The sequence below is a fragment of the Pan troglodytes genome, chromosome 7, assembly GCF_028858775.2.
Source record: "Pan troglodytes isolate AG18354 chromosome 7, NHGRI_mPanTro3-v2.0_pri, whole genome shotgun sequence".
Classification (NCBI taxonomy): Eukaryota; Metazoa; Chordata; class Mammalia; order Primates; family Hominidae; genus Pan; species Pan troglodytes.
The window spans coordinates 18,431,023-18,455,330 of NC_072405.2; the positions used below are offsets into that span (position 1 = coordinate 18,431,023).

At 53.5% G+C, this 24,308-nt stretch overlaps 3 protein-coding genes across 3 annotated transcripts; all 3 read left to right on the top strand.

The window, feature by feature from the left end:
* Positions 1 to 3,962: 3,962 nt before the first annotated feature.
* LOC129135810 (protein FAM90A15) lies at positions 3,963 to 7,579 on the top strand. The gene is made up of 4 exons (XM_054657622.2): positions 3,963 to 4,141; positions 4,636 to 4,835; positions 5,292 to 5,400; positions 6,065 to 7,579. The coding sequence occupies exons 1-4, from the start codon at positions 4,019 to 4,021 to the stop codon at positions 7,025 to 7,027; spliced, it is 1,395 nt and encodes a 464-aa protein (XP_054513597.1). The 5' UTR covers positions 3,963 to 4,018; the 3' UTR covers positions 7,028 to 7,579.
* A 4,022-nt stretch (positions 7,580 to 11,601) lies between these two features.
* LOC129135811 (protein FAM90A15) lies at positions 11,602 to 15,228 on the top strand. Its single transcript, XM_054657623.2, has 4 exons — positions 11,602 to 11,780; positions 12,275 to 12,474; positions 12,931 to 13,039; positions 13,704 to 15,228. Exons 1-4 carry the CDS (start codon positions 11,658 to 11,660, stop codon positions 14,664 to 14,666), a joined length of 1,395 nt encoding a protein of 464 aa, XP_054513598.2. The 5' UTR covers positions 11,602 to 11,657; the 3' UTR covers positions 14,667 to 15,228.
* Positions 15,229 to 19,240: 4,012 nt separating this feature from the next.
* On the top strand, positions 19,241 to 22,867 carry LOC129135812 (protein FAM90A15). The gene is made up of 4 exons (XM_054657624.2): positions 19,241 to 19,419; positions 19,914 to 20,113; positions 20,570 to 20,678; positions 21,343 to 22,867. Exons 1-4 carry the CDS (start codon positions 19,297 to 19,299, stop codon positions 22,303 to 22,305), a joined length of 1,395 nt encoding a protein of 464 aa, XP_054513599.2. The 5' UTR covers positions 19,241 to 19,296; the 3' UTR covers positions 22,306 to 22,867.
* The last annotated feature ends 1,441 nt before the right edge of the window (positions 22,868 to 24,308 follow it).

Here is a 24,308-nt window from a genome sequence, read left to right on the forward strand (position 1 = left end):
AGTGAAGGGGTGGCCTGCCCCTCCACACCTGTGGGTGTTTCTAGTCGGGTGGGATGAGAGACGGAGAGAAGAAATAAGACACAGAGACAAAGTATAGGGAGACAACAGTGGGTCCAGGGGACCGGCACTCAGCACACCAAGGACCTGCACCGGCACCGGCCTCTGAGTTCCCTCAGTTTTTGTTGATTATGATTTTCATTATTTCAGCAAAAAGGAATGTAGTAGGAGAGCAGGGTGATAATAAGGAGAAGGTCAACAACAACAACAAAAAAAAACACACGTGAGCCAAAGAATCCATATCATTACTAAGTTCAAGGGAAGGTACTATGCCTGGACGTTCACGTAGGCCAGATTTATGTTTCTCTCCACCCAAACATCTCAGCGGAGTAAAGAATAACAAGGCAGCATTACTGCCAACACGTCTCGCCTCCCGCCACAGGGCAGCTTTTCTCCGAGCTCAGAGTTGAACAAATGTACGATCGGGCTTTACACCGAGACATTCAGTTCCCAGGGGCAAGCAGGAGACAGTGGCCTTCCTGCATCTCAACTGCAAGAGGCTTTCCTCTTTGACTAATCCACCTCAGCACAGACCCATTACGGGTGTCAGGCTGGGGGACAGTCAGGTCTTTCCCATCCCACGAGGCCATATTTCAGACTGTCACATGGGGAGAAACCTTGGACAATACCCTGCTTTCAAGGGCAGAGGTCCCTGTGGCTTTCCACGGTGCATTGTGCCCCTGGTTTATTGAGACTAGAGAATGGCAATGACTTTTACCAAGTATACTGCTCGTAAACATTTGGTTAACAAGGCACGCCCTGCACAGCCCTAGATCCCTTAAGCCTCGATGTTATACAACACAGGTTTTTGTGAGCTCCAAGTTGGGTCAAAGGGGCCGCGGCAAAGCTACAAATGATCAACATCTCAGCAAAGCAATTGTTTAAAGTACAGGTCCTTTTCAAAATGGAGTCTCTTATGTCTTCCCCTTCTACATAGACACAGTGACAGTCTGATCTCCCTTTCTTTACCCTACATCCAAGGGCTTGAACATTTCTTGACTTGTTGGCAATCCAAATCGTTATGTCTCCGAAACAGAGTTGACTGAGGGGACCGCAGGGCTGGGCAGGACCTTTGACTTCGTATACAACCACAGGAGCAAGAAAACCTCAGCCCCACTCTACTAACACGCACCTAGTAAAATTCCGCCAACCGAATCTCACCCACGCTAACACGTGGGGAGCGTTGCTTGCACCACGAGTCCCCATTTGGCTCAACCGCCGATGCCAAGTGTGTGGTTCCAGTTGCGACGGCCCCCCGTGAAGTGGCTTCCGGATGTGCGAATGAACCAGGCAGAGTTTCACTGGCCAAATAGACCCCAGCAAAGCTGAAGTCAACTCCCACATTTGGGATGTACTTCAGAGGTAAAACATTCATCCCGTCTTCTTTCCGGATGTCTGACACCGTGGTTCTCCCCCTGATCCTAAGAGTAGCTGAGGTAGAGACTCACTGAAAGATCTAGGCAGGGAGATCCCATCATGCACAGGCTCTCTCCATTCTCTGACCTGGGAACAACTCTGAGCAGGATTCCACATCTAGGGGGCCTCGGAACTGAGCGGGATTTTCTGAGACACACCAAATGGCTGCTCCCTTTCCGCCGCTGTTGAGGGTCGTTATCTGGATTATCCAGATCACCTAGAAAGTATCCGTATCCAGAATCAATAAGATCAACTCTCTGCTCCTCTGACAGCAGAAGGAGCAGGACCATAAGGAACCAAAGAGCGTGGAAGGAAACGATGTGACAGGAAAGCTCAGAGAACGGCCACAGGGGGTCGTCAGCAGGCCTTCCCACCTGAATCATGAATAATTAATGAAGCGCAAATCAAAGGGGACTCGAGTTTCAGCAGGAGCAATTCATCCAACGGGAGATCGCCGGAGGGCCAACACGATTGAGAGACTGGGAGCCGGGTGCAGTGTCAAAGGGGACGCGACTGGTTCCAAAGCTCAAGAACACCATGGGGTCACTTGGGCTACGTGAGAAAATGCCCCAGTGTGCTGGTTCATCATTCCGACTCCTGCCTGTCTCTTCCCGTCCAAGGAACATGGACCCTAAGTCGTGCAGCTGCAGATGACCATGGGCAGAATTAGGGGCCGTGGCACAAAAGTTCACCGACACGGGAGTTCCACAGAAGGTGCGGTGGATCTTCGCAAATCCAGAGACATGGCAATGGGACCCAGGGAATTAGAGCCTCACAGGCGTCCGGGACACTTTTCAGGCATAATGCCTGGAGTCGCAAGACGAGCTGAAAAAGGAGCCAGGCACTGAAGGACAAAGCGTTGTTGACTTTCCTCATCTGTGTTTCCCAGTGCGGTCCAATTCACGGTGGTTTCCAAGCGCCTCCTGGAGGAGAAAACACATGAGGGTGCGGTCAGGGTTCTCTGCTGACAGACTTACCTTGGGGAAGAAAGAGAAGCTCTGAAGATGGATCATGGCCGTGACTGCACGTCAAGGAGAATCTCCTTGATGACACTGAGGCCCACGTCGAGATAGACTAAATGTGGTCCAATTAAAAGGTGTCTATTTTACCACATTTTTTAAAACAAAACAAAACAAAACAAAACAAAAAGATGGAAAAGAAGACAGGGGTACAGGCACCAGTGTTACATGTCTGACGGGGAGCATCTATTCTTCAAAGCTTGCAGCTGTACACGTAGGTTTTAGAATGTCTGTCAGCAGTGGACACGATCTTAGAGTGGGCTGTGCAGATAGACCTTTCCAGGTCACGTAATTGGATTAAGTTAATTGCAATTAAGGTACAGGTAACTGATTAGGTTAGGGTACGTTCCATGTCAGGTGACCAGAGGCAGTATAAAAGGCAGCCTGGAAAGCAGAGGTCCCTCTCCGCCCCTTCCTCCGTCGTCCTGGATGCTGCATCGCTTCCAGCGGGGCTGCTCCAGCACCTGCCCATCTCAGCGCCAGCCGGGGAAAGCAAGTAGACGCGTAATTTCAGGTTAGTTTCACTGAACTATTGTTTTTTTCACGCAATCCCTGAGGGGTGTGGGGGTGGGGGGAAGAGACACAGGAGGCCGAAAGAAACCGATCACACTGGGGCTTGCTGGTGGGGAAGGATGTGTTCTCGTTACTAGTAATTCTTGCAACAGAAAACGAGAAAACATATCCGTCTCCACATGTGGGATAAGACCAAGATGGGAATGCGAAAAGAAATGTACTGCAGCATGCTGAATTGGTGGGTAAATGGAAAAAGGACTTTGGAAAAAAGGGTGGTTTGCCCTTCAGCCGTGTAAGACGTCGATGCGATGTGGCACTTGTTCCCCGTTTGTTCAGATGAATTCGTGTGGTATGCGTAAAATACCAGAAAAAATAAACAAGTAAAGAGGGGCTGGAGCTAAAGCCAAAAGGTAGAACAGGAAAGACCATCACCTGCTAGTGTGGTAGAGAGGAAGGTAACTTCTCTCTATGAATTTGTGTTTGGAAGTTGCCTAATGAAATGGCCAGAGTAGCGATTCAAGTTGTCACAGGAAGCATCCCTTATCCCTGACTTCAAACAGACCTGCCAAAGGGTGGCGCAAGCCATGCCCTGTGTCTTCGATCGTTCTGTCCGTCAAGGGAGATAGAATCACCGTGTCTTCTACCGGAGTGAATCGTGAGAGACCTAAGTCCAGTCTCCAGAATCAGTTGCTTGTTTGGGGTTGAAAGCTCAACTCCCCATACCTAGGCCACGGGCCCTGTGGCAGGTGCGGTTTACTCTTGGACTAGGTAGTCATGGCAGAGGAACACACAGTATCCGAGGATGCACACAGCACATTGTGTTCTACAGATTTGACCGACTGGTGGTGAGGTCTCCTCATGACCACACCGGCAGGGAGTTAGCAGGTGGCTTCCTGTGGGTGTGTGAATATCCAATGTGCTTAACCATCGACATGTGTGTGTTTGTGTGTGTTTCAGGTGACCCAACAGTCAACCCCTGAAAAAGGCGGTCACAAAACCCCCAGGCGACGAAGATGATGGCACGTCGGGACCCCAAATCTTGGGCCAAGAGACTGGTGAGAGCCCAGACCCTCCAGAAGCAGCGGAGGGCCCCAGTTGGGCCAAGGGCTCCCCCGCCCGATGAAGAAGATCCCAGGGTAAGTCTAGCCCTGGATCTCTTGGGTATCGGGGTGGGGGTGGGGACGGGGGGAGGGGGTGTCACACGGTCCTCAGAGACTGGGTTGGATTCCAAAGAGCTCTGTCACCACCACCCAGGTTGCTTTTCCCATCCAAGGTGGGCGTGGCTTGGGACCTTCTCCCCGGCCCGATAGGTCCCTTGAGAGACTCTTGGGGGCAACCTCCCTTTCTACTTAGAGTCCTGCGTAGCCACGTTTGGCTGCGTTGTTGACATCGGGTTCACCGTCGTGCCCCTTGGAACCTTGAGTCCTTCCTTTCAGTGTTGCTCCGTCACGTGGGCTTTGGGAGGGAACATCGTATCCGAACTCTCCCAGCACTTAACGGCCCCCATGCCGGTGTCCCCTCTTTGGAATCCTTATTCAGCTCTGAATTCACAATCCGTCCCAATGTGGACGTGGGATCGCTGCCTGTGGCTTCAGCTCACTCACCGACATCACTTCCTTTCCACCCACAGCTCAAGTGCAAAAACTGCGGGGCCTTTGGCCACACGGCCAGAAGTACCAGGTGCCCCATGAAGTGCTGGAAGGCAGCCCTGGTTCCAGCGACCTTGGGGAAAAAGGAAGGGAAGGAAAACCTGAAACCATGGAAGCCCCAGGTTGAAGCCAACCCGGGGCCCTTGAACAAGGATAAGGGAGAGAAGGAAGAGAGACCAAGGTGAGCAGTGGGAGGGGTTTTCACCACTCTTAGGGTACTGCCTCCTAAGGACATGGTGTCTCTGCACCTGCACACCGTGTGCCTTTCCGTCTCCGGGCCAGGGAAGGAACGCTGCAGAGAAATAGGCCGGAGCTCCGTGTCCTCCGGGGTTCCACACCCAGGAGCTCCTTTGGCTCTGGGAGATTCAGGGACGGGGAGAGGCGGGGGCGCTTCGTGCAGGTTCCCCACGACAGGGGGAAAGGCGATGGAATCCAAATCACAGTCCTTAGTTGGGAAGCCTAGAGGGCCACCTGGGGGACGGGAAGGTTGGCACGTGAGGGAAGGTGCAGAGGCGGAAAGGGCACCAGATGTCCATTTCTGTATCACCAAACACGGAACGGGGCTGGGCCCCACACAGGGTTCTCCCTGTCTCCTGGGGAAAACCAGGAGAACAGAAAACCTTTTTCTGTTCTGCAGGCAACAAGACCCGCAGAGGAAGGCTCTCCTCCACATATTTTCTGGGAAACCTCCAGAGAAGCCGCTGCCGAATCGAAAAGGATCCACGGAATCTTCTGATTATCTGAGGGTGAGTGTCACCCCGGGCCCCTGGTCCTTTTCTCCTCTAGGTCACCCTGGTTGATTTCCTTTCAGCTTCCCGTCTGCGGGAGGAAATCGGGGAACCCCTCTTTCTTGCCTTCTTGGGGTCAGGGACTCCACGATCCTTCCAGGTCAATTTGATTCCAGGCGAAGGCATCTGAAGATGCCGTATTTCCTGTTGCTTTCTTTCTGTCCAATTATGGCAAGCCTGCCAACAACATGTTCCTAGCGGCATGAGGAAATTAGTCCCTCAGAGGCCCCAAACGTGGAGAAGGCTAAACCCAGGAACATGCATGTGTTCAGAGAAGACGTCCTGAGTACCCTTGAGCCACCAACCTGCCTTCGGAAGGGCCTCAGTCCGTTCCACTTCATGGAAGGCTGAGTGGAGGCGCTTTGATCCAGTTAATGCCCAAGACGCGATCTTTTGAACAATGGTGTGCTTAGATCAGCTACACATAGCTCGAGAGCGCATCTTTCATGTGTCTTGTCCTGATCAGCACTCAAGTGGAGGGTCTGTCCCTACTTCCAAGGACCGCCTGTCGATACTGTACTAAGAATTTCATGGCGTGTGCACCTTGTCTTTGGATGTGCTTGATTTTCACGTTGGCTCCATGCGGAGGAACTTCTAACCTGTGTTGTTTCCTCTCTTTCAGGTTGCAAGCGGGCCAATGCCGGTCCACACAACCAGTAAGAGGCCGCGCCTGGGCCCTGTCCTCGCTGATCGCTCAGCTACCGAAACGTCTGACAGGGGCTCCGTCTTGGCTTCGCCGTCTCCCCTCAGAAAAGCCAGTCTGAGCTCCTCCTCAAGTCTTGGACCAAAGGAAAGACAGACAGGGGCTGCGGCCGACATCCCTCAGCCTGCAGTCAGGCAGCAGGGCCCCGAGCCTCTCCTCGTGGTGAAGCCGACACACAGCAGCCCTGAGGGTGGCTGCCGAGAAGTTCCCCAGGCTGCCTCCAAAACCCACGGCCTGCTCCAGGCCATCAGACCCCAGGCACAGGACAAACGTCCTGCGGTGACCTCACAGCCCTGCCCGCCAGCCGCCACACACAGCTTGGGCCTAGGCTCCAATCTCAGCTTCGGGCCAGGAGCCAAGAGACCTGCCCAGGCTCGGATTCAGGCTTGCCTGAACTTCCCCAAGAAACCGAGACTGGGTCCCTTCCAGATCCCCGAAAGCGCCATCCAGGGAGGTGAGCTGGGGGCCCCGGAGAATCTCCAACCTCCGCCAGCCGCAACCGAACTTGGACCAAGTACGTCGCCCCAGATGGGCAGGAGGACACCCGCCCAGGTGCCCAGCGTCGACCGGCAGCCTCCGCACAGCAGACCTTGCCTGCCTACTGCCCAGGCCTGCACCATGTCCCATCACCCAGCGGCCAGCCATGATGGGGCCCAGCCTCTCACAGTGCTCTTCCGGAGACTGGAAAACGGACGCTGGAGCTCCAGCCTCCTGGCGGCCCCCTCATTTCACTCTCCTGAGAAGCCGGGAGCCTTCCTCGCTCAGAGCCCTCATGTGTCAGAGAAGTCTGAGGGTCCCCGTGTTCGTGTCCCACCGAGCGTCCTCTATGAGGACCTTCAGGTTTCCTCCTCCTCAGAGGACAGCGATTCTGACCTGGAGTGAGACTGCAGGTGGCAGGGGCTCCTTGGCCTCCAGCTCCCGTGACTTGGAGGGGACTGTGGGACTGAGGAGTGCAGAGCAGAGAGCAGACTCTGTGCGGTGACTCCGAAGCTCCCCGGCTGTGGCGCTTCTGTGGATGTGGGAGCCCAGGCCAGGCAGGGAGCAGATGCAGGGACTCTGCCTCATTGAATTCTGGTGAGGGACGTTGTAGTTCGCGTGGTTCTCCGGAAACGCGCCAGGAAAAGCTTCCGTGCCAGAGATTCGTTGCCTCAGAAACTGCGTGACGCGCAGGAGTCAGACTTCCGCTGGGACGTCAATAGGAAACTGGGGAATTACTGTGTATTTGCTCTCTAGATGACTGAATAAGGGAAAAGTTAGGGAACCCTGAGAGGTGCAGCCCTTCCGCTGTGCCCCGCCCTGAGAGCAGTGTTTCGGACGCTGGGAAGCGTGCTGTGCAGAGCGCTCTCGGGGTCTTTCCTCAGCCTCGAAAACTGGGCTGTGGAATGCCTTTGTACATGTGTGTGTTTAATTGGTTTTGAAGTGAATAAAATTCTCAAAAAGATGACATATTGTCTTTTGACTCTCATTCCGTGTTTGTGTTTAACTGATTTTCCGAGTGAAGGGGTGGCCTGCCCCTCCACACCTGTGGGTGTTTCTAGTCGGGTGGGATGAGAGACGGAGAGAAGAAATAAGACACAGAGACAAAGTATAGGGAGACAACAGTGGGTCCAGGGGACCGGCACTCAGCACACCAAGGACCTGCACCGGCACCGGCCTCTGAGTTCCCTCAGTTTTTGTTGATTATGATTTTCATTATTTCAGCAAAAAGGAATGTAGTAGGAGAGCAGGGTGATAATAAGGAGAAGGTCAACAACAACAACAAAAAAAAACACACGTGAGCCAAAGAATCTATATCATTACTAAGTTCAAGGGAAGGTACTATGCCTGGACGTTCACGTAGGCCAGATTTATGTTTCTCTCCACCCAAACATCTCAGCGGAGTAAAGAATAACAAGGCAGCATTACTGCCAACACGTCTCGCCTCCCGCCACAGGGCAGCTTTTCTCCGAGCTCAGAGTTGAACAAATGTACGATCGGGCTTTACACCGAGACATTCAGTTCCCAGGGGCAAGCAGGAGACAGTGGCCTTCCTGCATCTCAACTGCAAGAGGCTTTCCTCTTTGACTAATCCACCTCAGCACAGACCCATTACGGGTGTCAGGCTGGGGGACAGTCAGGTCTTTCCCATCCCACGAGGCCATATTTCAGACTGTCACATGGGGAGAAACCTTGGACAATACCCTGCTTTCAAGGGCAGAGGTCCCTGTGGCTTTCCACGGTGCATTGTGCCCCTGGTTTATTGAGACTAGAGAATGGCAATGACTTTTACCAAGTATACTGCTCGTAAACATTTGGTTAACAAGGCACGCCCTGCACAGCCCTAGATCCCTTAAGCCTCGATGTTATACAACACAGGTTTTTGTGAGCTCCAAGTTGGGTCAAAGGGGCCGCGGCAAAGCTACAAATGATCAACATCTCAGCAAAGCAATTGTTTAAAGTACAGGTCCTTTTCAAAATGGAGTCTCTTATGTCTTCCCCTTCTACATAGACACAGTGACAGTCTGATCTCCCTTTCTTTACCCTACATCCAAGGGCTTGAACATTTCTTGACTTGTTGGCAATCCAAATCGTTATGTCTCCGAAACAGAGTTGACTGAGGGGACCGCAGGGCTGGGCAGGACCTTTGACTTCGTATACAACCACAGGAGCAAGAAAACCTCAGCCCCACTCTACTAACACGCACCTAGTAAAATTCCGCCAACCGAATCTCACCCACGCTAACACGTGGGGAGCGTTGCTTGCACCACGAGTCCCCATTTGGCTCAACCGCCGATGCCAAGTGTGTGGTTCCAGTTGCGACGGCCCCCCGTGAAGTGGCTTCCGGATGTGCGAATGAACCAGGCAGAGTTTCACTGGCCAAATAGACCCCAGCAAAGCTGAAGTCAACTCCCACATTTGGGATGTACTTCAGAGGTAAAACATTCATCCCGTCTTCTTTCCGGATGTCTGACACCGTGGTTCTCCCCCTGATCCTAAGAGTAGCTGAGGTAGAGACTCACTGAAAGATCTAGGCAGGGAGATCCCATCATGCACAGGCTCTCTCCATTCTCTGACCTGGGAACAACTCTGAGCAGGATTCCACATCTAGGGGGCCTCGGAACTGAGCGGGATTTTCTGAGACACACCAAATGGCTGCTCCCTTTCCGCCGCTGTTGAGGGTCGTTATCTGGATTATCCAGATCACCTAGAAAGTATCCGTATCCAGAATCAATAAGATCAACTCTCTGCTCCTCTGACAGCAGAAGGAGCAGGACCATAAGGAACCAAAGAGCGTGGAAGGAAACGATGTGACAGGAAAGCTCAGAGAACGGCCACAGGGGGTCGTCAGCAGGCCTTCCCACCTGAATCATGAATAATTAATGAAGCGCAAATCAAAGGGGACTCGAGTTTCAGCAGGAGCAATTCATCCAACGGGAGATCGCCGGAGGGCCAACACGATTGAGAGACTGGGAGCCGGGTGCAGTGTCAAAGGGGACGCGACTGGTTCCAAAGCTCAAGAACACCATGGGGTCACTTGGGCTACGTGAGAAAATGCCCCAGTGTGCTGGTTCATCATTCCGACTCCTGCCTGTCTCTTCCCGTCCAAGGAACATGGACCCTAAGTCGTGCAGCTGCAGATGACCATGGGCAGAATTAGGGGCCGTGGCACAAAAGTTCACCGACACGGGAGTTCCACAGAAGGTGCGGTGGATCTTCGCAAATCCAGAGACATGGCAATGGGACCCAGGGAATTAGAGCCTCACAGGCGTCCGGGACACTTTTCAGGCATAATGCCTGGAGTCGCAAGACGAGCTGAAAAAGGAGCCAGGCACTGAAGGACAAAGCGTTGTTGACTTTCCTCATCTGTGTTTCCCAGTGCGGTCCAATTCACGGTGGTTTCCAAGCGCCTCCTGGAGGAGAAAACACATGAGGGTGCGGTCAGGGTTCTCTGCTGACAGACTTACCTTGGGGAAGAAAGAGAAGCTCTGAAGATGGATCATGGCCGTGACTGCACGTCAAGGAGAATCTCCTTGATGACACTGAGGCCCACGTCGAGATAGACTAAATGTGGTCCAATTAAAAGGTGTCTATTTTACCACATTTTTTAAAACAAAACAAAACAAAACAAAACAAAAAGATGGAAAAGAAGACAGGGGTACAGGCACCAGTGTTACATGTCTGACGGGGAGCATCTATTCTTCAAAGCTTGCAGCTGTACACGTAGGTTTTAGAATGTCTGTCAGCAGTGGACACGATCTTAGAGTGGGCTGTGCAGATAGACCTTTCCAGGTCACGTAATTGGATTAAGTTAATTGCAATTAAGGTACAGGTAACTGATTAGGTTAGGGTACGTTCCATGTCAGGTGACCAGAGGCAGTATAAAAGGCAGCCTGGAAAGCAGAGGTCCCTCTCCGCCCCTTCCTCCGTCGTCCTGGATGCTGCATCGCTTCCAGCGGGGCTGCTCCAGCACCTGCCCATCTCAGCGCCAGCCGGGGAAAGCAAGTAGACGCGTAATTTCAGGTTAGTTTCACTGAACTATTGTTTTTTTCACGCAATCCCTGAGGGGTGTGGGGGTGGGGGGAAGAGACACAGGAGGCCGAAAGAAACCGATCACACTGGGGCTTGCTGGTGGGGAAGGATGTGTTCTCGTTACTAGTAATTCTTGCAACAGAAAACGAGAAAACATATCCGTCTCCACATGTGGGATAAGACCAAGATGGGAATGCGAAAAGAAATGTACTGCAGCATGCTGAATTGGTGGGTAAATGGAAAAAGGACTTTGGAAAAAAGGGTGGTTTGCCCTTCAGCCGTGTAAGACGTCGATGCGATGTGGCACTTGTTCCCCGTTTGTTCAGATGAATTCGTGTGGTATGCGTAAAATACCAGAAAAAATAAATAAGTAAAGAGGGGCTGGAGCTAAAGCCAAAAGGTAGAACAGGAAAGACCATCACCTGCTAGTGTGGTAGAGAGGAAGGTAACTTCTCTCTATGAATTTGTGTTTGGAAGTTGCCTAATGAAATGGCCAGAGTAGCGATTCAAGTTGTCACAGGAAGCATCCCTTATCCCTGACTTCAAACAGACCTGCCAAAGGGTGGCGCAAGCCATGCCCTGTGTCTTCGATCGTTCTGTCCGTCAAGGGAGATAGAATCACCGTGTCTTCTACCGGAGTGAATCGTGAGAGACCTAAGTCCAGTCTCCAGAATCAGTTGCTTGTTTGGGGTTGAAAGCTCAACTCCCCATACCTAGGCCACGGGCCCTGTGGCAGGTGCGGTTTACTCTTGGACTAGGTAGTCATGGCAGAGGAACACACAGTATCCGAGGATGCACACAGCACATTGTGTTCTACAGATTTGACCGACTGGTGGTGAGGTCTCCTCATGACCACACCGGCAGGGAGTTAGCAGGTGGCTTCCTGTGGGTGTGTGAATATCCAATGTGCTTAACCATCGACATGTGTGTGTTTGTGTGTGTTTCAGGTGACCCAACAGTCAACCCCTGAAAAAGGCGGTCACAAAACCCCCAGGCGACGAAGATGATGGCACGTCGGGACCCCAAATCTTGGGCCAAGAGACTGGTGAGAGCCCAGACCCTCCAGAAGCAGCGGAGGGCCCCAGTTGGGCCAAGGGCTCCCCCGCCCGATGAAGAAGATCCCAGGGTAAGTCTAGCCCTGGATCTCTTGGGTATCGGGGTGGGGGTGGGGACGGGGGGAGGGGGTGTCACACGGTCCTCAGAGACTGGGTTGGATTCCAAAGAGCTCTGTCACCACCACCCAGGTTGCTTTTCCCATCCAAGGTGGGCGTGGCTTGGGACCTTCTCCCCGGCCCGATAGGTCCCTTGAGAGACTCTTGGGGGCAACCTCCCTTTCTACTTAGAGTCCTGCGTAGCCACGTTTGGCTGCGTTGTTGACATCGGGTTCACCGTCGTGCCCCTTGGAACCTTGAGTCCTTCCTTTCAGTGTTGCTCCGTCACGTGGGCTTTGGGAGGGAACATCGTATCCGAACTCTCCCAGCACTTAACGGCCCCCATGCCGGTGTCCCCTCTTTGGAATCCTTATTCAGCTCTGAATTCACAATCCGTCCCAATGTGGACGTGGGATCGCTGCCTGTGGCTTCAGCTCACTCACCGACATCACTTCCTTTCCACCCACAGCTCAAGTGCAAAAACTGCGGGGCCTTTGGCCACACGGCCAGAAGTACCAGGTGCCCCATGAAGTGCTGGAAGGCAGCCCTGGTTCCAGCGACCTTGGGGAAAAAGGAAGGGAAGGAAAACCTGAAACCATGGAAGCCCCAGGTTGAAGCCAACCCGGGGCCCTTGAACAAGGATAAGGGAGAGAAGGAAGAGAGACCAAGGTGAGCAGTGGGAGGGGTTTTCACCACTCTTAGGGTACTGCCTCCTAAGGACATGGTGTCTCTGCACCTGCACACCGTGTGCCTTTCCGTCTCCGGGCCAGGGAAGGAACGCTGCAGAGAAATAGGCCGGAGCTCCGTGTCCTCCGGGGTTCCACACCCAGGAGCTCCTTTGGCTCTGGGAGATTCAGGGACGGGGAGAGGCGGGGGCGCTTCGTGCAGGTTCCCCACGACAGGGGGAAAGGCGATGGAATCCAAATCACAGTCCTTAGTTGGGAAGCCTAGAGGGCCACCTGGGGGACGGGAAGGTTGGCACGTGAGGGAAGGTGCAGAGGCGGAAAGGGCACCAGATGTCCATTTCTGTATCACCAAACACGGAACGGGGCTGGGCCCCACACAGGGTTCTCCCTGTCTCCTGGGGAAAACCAGGAGAACAGAAAACCTTTTTCTGTTCTGCAGGCAACAAGACCCGCAGAGGAAGGCTCTCCTCCACATATTTTCTGGGAAACCTCCAGAGAAGCCGCTGCCGAATCGAAAAGGATCCACGGAATCTTCTGATTATCTGAGGGTGAGTGTCACCCCGGGCCCCTGGTCCTTTTCTCCTCTAGGTCACCCTGGTTGATTTCCTTTCAGCTTCCCGTCTGCGGGAGGAAATCGGGGAACCCCTCTTTCTTGCCTTCTTGGGGTCAGGGACTCCACGATCCTTCCAGGTCAATTTGATTCCAGGCGAAGGCATCTGAAGATGCCGTATTTCCTGTTGCTTTCTTTCTGTCCAATTATGGCAAGCCTGCCAACAACATGTTCCTAGCGGCATGAGGAAATTAGTCCCTCAGAGGCCCCAAACGTGGAGAAGGCTAAACCCAGGAACATGCATGTGTTCAGAGAAGACGTCCTGAGTACCCTTGAGCCACCAACCTGCCTTCGGAAGGGCCTCAGTCCGTTCCACTTCATGGAAGGCTGAGTGGAGGCGCTTTGATCCAGTTAATGCCCAAGACGCGATCTTTTGAACAATGGTGTGCTTAGATCAGCTACACATAGCTCGAGAGCGCATCTTTCATGTGTCTTGTCCTGATCAGCACTCAAGTGGAGGGTCTGTCCCTACTTCCAAGGACCGCCTGTCGATACTGTACTAAGAATTTCATGGCGTGTGCACCTTGTCTTTGGATGTGCTTGATTTTCACGTTGGCTCCATGCGGAGGAACTTCTAACCTGTGTTGTTTCCTCTCTTTCAGGTTGCAAGCGGGCCAATGCCGGTCCACACAACCAGTAAGAGGCCGCGCCTGGGCCCTGTCCTCGCTGATCGCTCAGCTACCGAAACGTCTGACAGGGGCTCCGTCTTGGCTTCGCCGTCTCCCCTCAGAAAAGCCAGTCTGAGCTCCTCCTCAAGTCTTGGACCAAAGGAAAGACAGACAGGGGCTGCGGCCGACATCCCTCAGCCTGCAGTCAGGCAGCAGGGCCCCGAGCCTCTCCTCGTGGTGAAGCCGACACACAGCAGCCCTGAGGGTGGCTGCCGAGAAGTTCCCCAGGCTGCCTCCAAAACCCACGGCCTGCTCCAGGCCATCAGACCCCAGGCACAGGACAAACGTCCTGCGATGACCTCACAGCCCTGCCCGCCAGCCGCCACACACAGCTTGGGCCTAGGCTCCAATCTCAGCTTCGGGCCAGGAGCCAAGAGACCTGCCCAGGCTCGGATTCAGGCTTGCCTGAACTTCCCCAAGAAACCGAGACTGGGTCCCTTCCAGATCCCCGAAAGCGCCATCCAGGGAGGTGAGCTGGGGGCCCCGGAGAATCTCCAACCTCCGCCAGCCGCAACCGAACTTGGACCAAGTACGTCGCCCCAGATGGGCAGGAGGACACCCGCCCAGGTGCCCAGCGTCGACCGGCAGCCTCCGCACAGCAGACCTTGCCTGCCTACTGCCCAGGCCTGCACCATGTCCCATCACCCAGCGGCCAGCCATGATGGGGCCCAGCCTCTCACAGTGCTCTTCCGGAGACTGGAAAACGGACGCTGGAGCTCCAGCCTCCTGGCGGCCCCCTCATTTCACTCTCCTGAGAAGCCGGGAGCCTTCCTCGCTCAGAGCCCTCATGTGTCAGAGAAGTCTGAGGGTCCCCGTGTTCGTGTCCCACCGAGCGTCCTCTATGAGGACCTTCAGGTTTCCTCCTCCTCAGAGGACAGCGATTCTGACCTGGAGTGAGACTGCAGGTGGCAGGGGCTCCTTGGCCTCCAGCTCCCGTGACTTGGAGGGGACTGTGGGACTGAGGAGTGCAGAGCAGAGAGCAGACTCTGTGCGGTGACTCCGAAGCTCCCCGGCTGTGGCGCTTCTGTGGATGTGGGAGCCCAGGCCAGGCAGGGAGCAGATGCAGGGACTCTGCCTCATTGAATTCTGGTGAGGGACGTTGTAGTTCGCGTGGTTCTCCGGAAACGCGCCAGGAAAAGCTTCCGTGCCAGAGATTCGTTGCCTCAGAAACTGCGTGACGCGCAGGAGTCAGACTTCCGCTGGGACGTCAATAGGAAACTGGGGAATTACTGTGTATTTGCTCTCTAGATGACTGAATAAGGGAAAAGTTAGGGAACCCTGAGAGGTGCAGCCCTTCCGCTGTGCCCCGCCCTGAGAGCAGTGTTTCGGACGCTGGGAAGCGTGCTGTGCAGAGCGCTCTCGGGGTCTTTCCTCAGCCTCGAAAACTGGGCTGTGGAATGCCTTTGTACATGTGTGTGTTTAATTGGTTTTGAAGTGAATAAAATTCTCAAAAAGATGACATATTGTCTTTTGACTCTCATTCCGTGTTTGTGTTTAACTGATTTTCCGAGTGAAGGGGTGGCCTGCCCCTCCACACCTGTGGGTGTTTCTAGTCGGGTGGGATGAGAGACGGAGAGAAGAAATAAGACACAGAGACAAAGTATAGGGAGACAACAGTGGGTCCAGGGGACCGGCACTCAGCACACCAAGGACCTGCACCGGCACCGGCCTCTGAGTTCCCTCAGTTTTTGTTGATTATGATTTTCATTATTTCAGCAAAAAGGAATGTAGTAGGAGAGCAGGGTGATAATAAGGAGAAGGTCAACAACAACAACAAAAAAAAACACACGTGAGCCAAAGAATCTATATCATTACTAAGTTCAAGGGAAGGTACTATGCCTGGACGTTCACGTAGGCCAGATTTATGTTTCTCTCCACCCAAACATCTCAGCGGAGTAAAGAATAACAAGGCAGCATTACTGCCAACACGTCTCGCCTCCCGCCACAGGGCAGCTTTTCTCCGAGCTCAGAGTTGAACAAATGTACGATCGGGCTTTACACCGAGACATTCAGTTCCCAGGGGCAAGCAGGAGACAGTGGCCTTCCTGCATCTCAACTGCAAGAGGCTTTCCTCTTTGACTAATCCACCTCAGCACAGACCCATTACGGGTGTCAGGCTGGGGGACAGTCAGGTCTTTCCCATCCCACGAGGCCATATTTCAGACTGTCACATGGGGAGAAACCTTGGACAATACCCTGCTTTCAAGGGCAGAGGTCCCTGTGGCTTTCCACGGTGCATTGTGCCCCTGGTTTATTGAGACTAGAGAATGGCAATGACTTTTACCAAGTATACTGCTCGTAAACATTTGGTTAACAAGGCACGCCCTGCACAGCCCTAGATCCCTTAAGCCTCGATGTTATACAACACAGGTTTTTGTGAGCTCCAAGTTGGGTCAAAGGGGCCGCGGCAAAGCTACAAATGATCAACATCTCAGCAAAGCAATTGTTTAAAGTACAGGTCCTTTTCAAAATGGAGTCTCTTATGTCTTCCCCTTCTACATAGACACAGTGACAGTCTGATCTCCCTTTCTTTACCCTACATCCAAGGGCTTGAACATTTCTTGACTTGTTGGCAATCCAAATCGTTATGTCTCCGAAACAGAGTTGACTGAGGGGACCGCAGGGCTGGGCAGGACCTTTGACTTCGTATACAACCACAGGAGCAAGAAAACCTCAGCCCCACTCTACTAACACGCACCTAGTAAAATTCCGCCAACCGAATCTCACCCACGCTAACACGTGGGGAGCGTTGCTTGCACCACGAGTCCCCATTTGGCTCAACCGCCGATGCCAAGTGTGTGGTTCCAGTTGCGACGGCCCCCCGTGAAGTGGCTTCCGGATGTGCGAATGAACCAGGCAGAGTTTCACTGGCCAAATAGACCCCAGCAAAGCTGAAGTCAACTCCCACATTTGGGATGTACTTCAGAGGTAAAACATTCATCCCGTCTTCTTTCCGGATGTCTGACACCGTGGTTCTCCCCCTGATCCTAAGAGTAGCTGAGGTAGAGACTCACTGAAAGATCTAGGCAGGGAGATCCCATCATGCACAGGCTCTCTCCATTCTCTGACCTGGGAACAACTCTGAGCAGGATTCCACATCTAGGGGGCCTCGGAACTGAGCGGGATTTTCTGAGACACACCAAATGGCTGCTCCCTTTCCGCCGCTGTTGAGGGTCGTTATCTGGATTATCCAGATCACCTAGAAAGTATCCGTATCCAGAATCAATAAGATCAACTCTCTGCTCCTCTGACAGCAGAAGGAGCAGGACCATAAGGAACCAAAGAGCGTGGAAGGAAACGATGTGACAGGAAAGCTCAGAGAACGGCCACAGGGGGTCGTCAGCAGGCCTTCCCACCTGAATCATGAATAATTAATGAAGCGCAAATCAAAGGGGACTCGAGTTTCAGCAGGAGCAATTCATCCAACGGGAGATCGCCGGAGGGCCAACACGATTGAGAGACTGGGAGCCGGGTGCAGTGTCAAAGGGGACGCGACTGGTTCCAAAGCTCAAGAACACCATGGGGTCACTTGGGCTACGTGAGAAAATGCCCCAGTGTGCTGGTTCATCATTCCGACTCCTGCCTGTCTCTTCCCGTCCAAGGAACATGGACCCTAAGTCGTGCAGCTGCAGATGACCATGGGCAGAATTAGGGGCCGTGGCACAAAAGTTCACCGACACGGGAGTTCCACAGAAGGTGCGGTGGATCTTCGCAAATCCAGAGACATGGCAATGGGACCCAGGGAATTAGAGCCTCACAGGCGTCCGGGACACTTTTCAGGCATAATGCCTGGAGTCGCAAGACGAGCTGAAAAAGGAGCCAGGCACTGAAGGACAAAGCGTTGTTGACTTTCCTCATCTGTGTTTCCCAGTGCGGTCCAATTCACGGTGGTTTCCAAGCGCCTCCTGGAGGAGAAAACACATGAGGGTGCGGTCAGGGTTCTCTGCTGACAGACTTACCTTGGGGAAGAAAGAGAAGCTCTGAAGATGGATCATGGCCGTGACTGCACGTCAAGGAGAATCTCCTTGATGACACTGAGGCCCACGTCGAGATAGACTAAATGTGGTCCAATTAAAAGGTGTCTATTTTACCACATTTTTTAAAACAAAACAAAACAAAACAAAACAAAAAGATGGAAAAGAAGACAGGGGTACAGGCACCAGTGTTACATGTCTGACGGGGAGCATCTATTCTTCAAAGCTTGCAGCTGTACACGTAGGTTTTAGAATGTCTGTCAGCAGTGGACACGATCTTAGAGTGGGCTGTGCAGATAGACCTTTCCAGGTCACGTAATTGGATTAAGTTAATTGCAATTAAGGTACAGGTAACTGATTAGGTTAGGGTACGTTCCATGTCAGGTGACCAGAGGCAGTATAAAAGGCAGCCTGGAAAGCAGAGGTCCCTCTCCGCCCCTTCCTCCGTCGTCCTGGATGCTGCATCGCTTCCAGCGGGGCTGCTCCAGCACCTGCCCATCTCAGCGCCAGCCGGGGAAAGCAAGTAGACGCGTAATTTCAGGTTAGTTTCACTGAACTATTGTTTTTTTCACGCAATCCCTGAGGGGTGTGGGGGTGGGGGGAAGAGACACAGGAGGCCGAAAGAAACCGATCACACTGGGGCTTGCTGGTGGGGAAGGATGTGTTCTCGTTACTAGTAATTCTTGCAACAGAAAACGAGAAAACATATCCGTCTCCACATGTGGGATAAGACCAAGATGGGAATGCGAAAAGAAATGTACTGCAGCATGCTGAATTGGTGGGTAAATGGAAAAAGGACTTTGGAAAAAAGGGTGGTTTGCCCTTCAGCCGTGTAAGACGTCGATGCGATGTGGCACTTGTTCCCCGTTTGTTCAGATGAATTCGTGTGATATGCGTAAAATACCAGAAAAAATAAATAAGTAAAGAGGGGCTGGAGCTAAAGCCAAAAGGTAGAACAGGAAAGACCATCACCTGCTAGTGTGGTAGAGAGGAAGGTAACTTCTCTCTATGAATTTGTGTTTGGAAGTTGCCTAATGAAATGGCCAGAGTAGCGATTCAAGTTGTCACAGGAAGCATCCCTTATCCCTGACTTCAAACAGACCTGCCAAAGGGTGGCGCAAGCCATGCCCTGTGTCTTCGATCGTTCTGTCCGTCAAGGGAGATAGAATCACCGTGTCTTCTACCGGAGTGAATCGTGAGAGACCTAAGTCCAGTCTCCAGAATCAGTTGCTTGTTTGGGGTTGAAAGCTCAACTCCCCATACCTAGGCCACGGGCCCTGTGGCAGGTGCGGTTTACTCTTGGACTAGGTAGTCATGGCAGAGGAACACACAGTATCCGAGGATGCACACAGCACATTGTGTTCTACAGATTTGACCGACTGGTGGTGAGGTCTCCTCATGACCACACCGGCAGGGAGTTAGCAGGTGGCTTCCTGTGGGTGTGTGAATATCCAATGTGCTTAACCATCGACATGTGTGTGTTTGTGTGTGTTTCAGGTGACCCAACAGTCAACCCCTGAAAAAGGCGGTCACAAAACCCCCAGGCGACGAAGATGATGGCACGTCGGGACCCCAAATCTTGGGCCAAGAGACTGGTGAGAGCCCAGACCCTCCAGAAGCAGCGGAGGGCCCCAGTTGGGCCAAGGGCTCCCCCGCCCGATGAAGAAGATCCCAGGGTAAGTCTAGCCCTGGATCTCTTGGGTATCGGGGTGGGGGTGGGGACGGGGGGAGGGGGTGTCACACGGTCCTCAGAGACTGGGTTGGATTCCAAAGAGCTCTGTCACCACCACCCAGGTTGCTTTTCCCATCCAAGGTGGGCGTGGCTTGGGACCTTCTCCCCGGCCCGATAGGTCCCTTGAGAGACTCTTGGGGGCAACCTCCCTTTCTACTTAGAGTCCTGCGTAGCCACGTTTGGCTGTGTTGTTGACATCGGGTTCACCGTCGTGCCCCTTGGAACCTTGAGTCCTTCCTTTCATTGTTCCTCCGTCACGTGGGCTTTGGGAGGGAACATCGTATCCGAACTCTCCCAGCACTGAACGGCCCCCATGCCGGTGTCCCCTCTTTGGAATCCTTATTCAGCTCTGAATTCACAATCCGTCCCAATGTGGACGTGGGATCGCTGCCTGTGGCTTCAGCTCACTCACCGACATCACTTCCTTTCCACCCACAGCTCAAGTGCAAAAACTGCGGGGCCTTTGGCCACACGGCCAGAAGTACCAGGTGCCCCATGAAGTGCTGGAAGGCAGCCCTGGTTCCAGCGACCTTGGGGAAAAAGGAAGGGAAGGAAAACCTGAAACCATGGAAGCCCCAGGTTGAAGCCAACCCGGGGCCCTTGAACAAGGATAAGGGAGAGAAGGAAGAGAGACCAAGGTGAGCAGTGGGAGGGGTTTTCACCACTCTTAGGGTACTGCCTCCTAAGGACATGGTGTCTCTGCACCTGCACACCGTGTGCCTTTCCGTCTCCGGGCCAGGGAAGGAACGCTGCAGAGAAATAGGCCGGAGCTCCGTGTCCTCCGGGGTTCCACACCCAGGAGCTCCTTTGGCTCTGGGAGATTCAGGGACGGGGAGAGGCGGGGGCGCTTCGTGCAGGTTCCCCACGACAGGGGGAAAGGCGATGGAATCCAAATCACAGTCCTTAGTTGGGAAGCCTAGAGGGCCACCTGGGGGACGGGAAGGTTGGCACGTGAGGGAAGGTGCAGAGGCGGAAAGGGCACCAGATGTCCATTTCTGTATCACAAAACACGGAACGGGGCTGGGCCCCACACAGGGTTCTCCCTGTCTCCTGGGGAAAACCAGGAGAACAGAAAACCTTTTTCTGTTCTGCAGGCAACAAGACCCGCAGAGGAAGGCTCTCCTCCACATATTTTCTGGGAAACCTCCAGAGAAGCCGCTGCCGAATCGAAAAGGATCCACGGAATCTTCTGATTATCTGAGGGTGAGTGTCACCCCGGGCCCCTGGTCCTTTTCTCCTCTAGGTCACCCTGGTTGATTTCCTTTCAGCTTCCCGTCTGCGGGAGGAAATCGGGGAACCCCTCTTTCTTGCCTTCTTGGGGTCAGGGACTCCACGATCCTTCCAGGTCAATTTGATTCCAGGCGAAGGCATCTGAAGATGCCGTATTTCCTGTTGCTTTCTTTCTGTCCAATTATGGCAAGCCTGCCAACAACATGTTCCTAGCGGCATGAGGAAATTAGTCCCTCAGAGGCCCCAAACGTGGAGAAGGCTAAACCCAGGAACATGCATGTGTTCAGAGAAGACGTCCTGAGTACCCTTGAGCCACCAACCTGCCTTCGGAAGGGCCTCAGTCCGTTCCACTTCATGGAAGGCTGAGTGGAGGCGCTTTGATCCAGTTAATGCCCAAGACGCGATCTTTTGAACAATGGTGTGCTTAGATCAGCTACACATAGCTCGAGAGCGCATCTTTCATGTGTCTTGTCCTGATCAGCACTCAAGTGGAGGGTCTGTCCCTACTTCCAAGGACCGCCTGTCGATACTGTACTAAGAATTTCATGGCGTGTGCACCTTGTCTTTGGATGTGCTTGATTTTCACGTTGGCTCCATGCGGAGGAACTTCTAACCTGTGTTGTTTCCTCTCTTTCAGGTTGCAAGCGGGCCAATGCCGGTCCACACAACCAGTAAGAGGCCGCGCCTGGGCCCTGTCCTCGCTGATCGCTCAGCTACCGAAACGTCTGACAGGGGCTCCGTCTTGGCTTCGCCGTCTCCCCTCAGAAAAGCCAGTCTGAGCTCCTCCTCAAGTCTTGGACCAAAGGAAAGACAGACAGGGGCTGCGGCCGACATCCCTCAGCCTGCAGTCAGGCAGCAGGGCCCCGAGCCTCTCCTCGTGGTGAAGCCGACACACAGCAGCCCTGAGGGTGGCTGCCGAGAAGTTCCCCAGGCTGCCTCCAAAACCCACGGCCTGCTCCAGGCCATCAGACCCCAGGCACAGGACAAACGTCCTGCGATGACCTCACAGCCCTGCCCGCCAGCCGCCACACACAGCTTGGGCCTAGGCTCCAATCTCAGCTTCGGGCCAGGAGCCAAGAGACCTGCCCAGGCTCGGATTCAGGCTTGCCTGAACTTCCCCAAGAAACCGAGACTGGGTCCCTTCCAGATCCCCGAAAGCGCCATCCAGGGAGGTGAGCTGGGGGCCCCGGAGAATCTCCAACCTCCGCCAGCCGCAACCGAACTTGGACCAAGTACGTCGCCCCAGATGGGCAGGAGGACACCCGCCCAGGTGCCCAGCGTCGACCGGCAGCCTCCGCACAGCAGACCTTGCCTGCCTACTGCCCAGGCCTGCACCATGTCCCATCACCCAGCGGCCAGCCATGATGGGGCCCAGCCTCTCACAGTGCTCTTCCGGAGACTGGAAAACGGACGCTGGAGCTCCAGCCTCCTGGCGGCCCCCTCATTTCACTCTCCTGAGAAGCCGGGAGCCTTCCTCGCTCAGAGCCCTCATGTGTCAGAGAAGTCTGAGGGTCCCCGTGTTCGTGTCCCACCGAGCGTCCTCTATGAGGACCTTCAGGTTTCCTCCTCCTCAGAGGACAGCGATTCTGACCTGGAGTGAGACTGCAGGTGGCAGGGGCTCCTTGGCCTCCAGCTCCCGTGACTTGGAGGGGACTGTGGGACTGAGGAGTGCAGAGCAGAGAGCAGACTCTGTGCGGTGACTCCGAAGCTCCCCGGCTGTGGCGCTTCTGTGGATGTGGGAGCCCAGGCCAGGCAGGGAGCAGATGCAGGGACTCTGCCTCATTGAATTCTGGTGAGGGACGTTGTAGTTCGCGTGGTTCTCCGGAAACGCGCCAGGAAAAGCTTCCGTGCCAGAGATTCGTTGCCTCAGAAACTGCGTGACGCGCAGGAGTCAGACTTCCGCTGGGACGTCAATAGGAAACTGGGGAATTACTGTGTATTTGCTCTCTAGATGACTGAATAAGGGAAAAGTTAGGGAACCCTGAGAGGTGCAGCCCTTCCGCTGTGCCCCGCCCTGAGAGCAGTGTTTCGGACGCTGGGAAGCGTGCTGTGCAGAGCGCTCTCGGGGTCTTTCCTCAGCCTCGAAAACTGGGCTGTGGAATGCCTTTGTACATGTGTGTGTTTAATTGGTTTTGAAGTGAATAAAATTCTCAAAAAGATGACATATTGTCTTTTGACTCTCATTCCGTGTTTGTGTTTAACTGATTTTCCGAGTGAAGGGGTGGCCTGCCCCTCCACACCTGTGGGTGTTTCTAGTCGGGTGGGATGAGAGACGGAGAGAAGAAATAAGACACAGAGACAAAGTATAGGGAGACAACAGTGGGTCCAGGGGACCGGCACTCAGCACACCAAGGACCTGCACCGGCACCGGCCTCTGAGTTCCCTCAGTTTTTGTTGATTATGATTTTCATTATTTCAGCAAAAAGGAATGTAGTAGGAGAGCAGGGTGATAATAAGGAGAAGGTCAACAACAACAACAAAAAAAAACACACGTGAGCCAAAGAATCTATATCATTACTAAGTTCAAGGGAAGGTACTATGCCTGGACGTTCACGTAGGCCAGATTTATGTTTCTCTCCACCCAAACATCTCAGCGGAGTAAAGAATAACAAGGCAGCATTACTGCCAACACGTCTCGCCTCCCGCCACAGGGCAGCTTTTCTCCGAGCTCAGAGTTGAACAAATGTACGATCGGGCTTTACACCGAGACATTCAGTTCCCAGGGGCAAGCAGGAGACAGTGGCCTTCCTGCATCTCAACTGCAAGAGGCTTTCCTCTTTGACTAATCCACCTCAGCACAGACCCATTACGGGTGTCAGGCTGGGGGACAGTCAGGTCTTTCCCATCCCACGAGGCCATATTTCAGACTGTCACATGGGGAGAAACCTTGGACAATACCCTGCTTTCAAGGGCAGAGGTCCCTGTGGCTTTCCACGGTGCATTGTGCCCCTGGTTTATTGAGACTAGAGAATGGCAATGACTTTTACCAAGTATACTGCTCGTAAACATTTGGTTAACAAGGCACGCCCTGCACAGCCCTAGATCCCTTAAGCCTCGATGTTATACAACACAGGTTTTTGTGAGCTCCAAGTTGGGTCAAAGGGGCCGCGGCAAAGCTACAAATGATCAACATCTCAGCAAAGCAATTGTTTAAAGTACAGGTCCTTTTCGAAATGGAGTCTCTTATGTCTTCCCCTTCTACATAGACACAGTGACAGTCTGATCTCCCTTTCTTTACCCTACATCCAAGGGCTTGAACATTTCTTGACTTGTTGGCAATCCAAATCGTTATGTCTCCGAAACAGAGTTGACTGAGGGGACCGCAGGGCTGGGCAGGACCTTTGACTTCGTATACAACCACAGGAGCAAGAAAACCTCAGCCCCACTCTACTAACACGCACCTAGTAAAATTCCGCCAACCGAATCTCACCCACGCTAACACGTGGGGAGCGTTGCTTGCACCACGAGTCCCCATTTGGCTCAACCGCCGATGCCAAGTGTGTGGTTCCAGTTGCGACGGCCCCCCGTGAAGTGGCTTCCGGATGTGCGAATGAACCAGGCAGAGTTTCACTGGCCAAATAGACCCCAGCAAAGCTGAAGTCA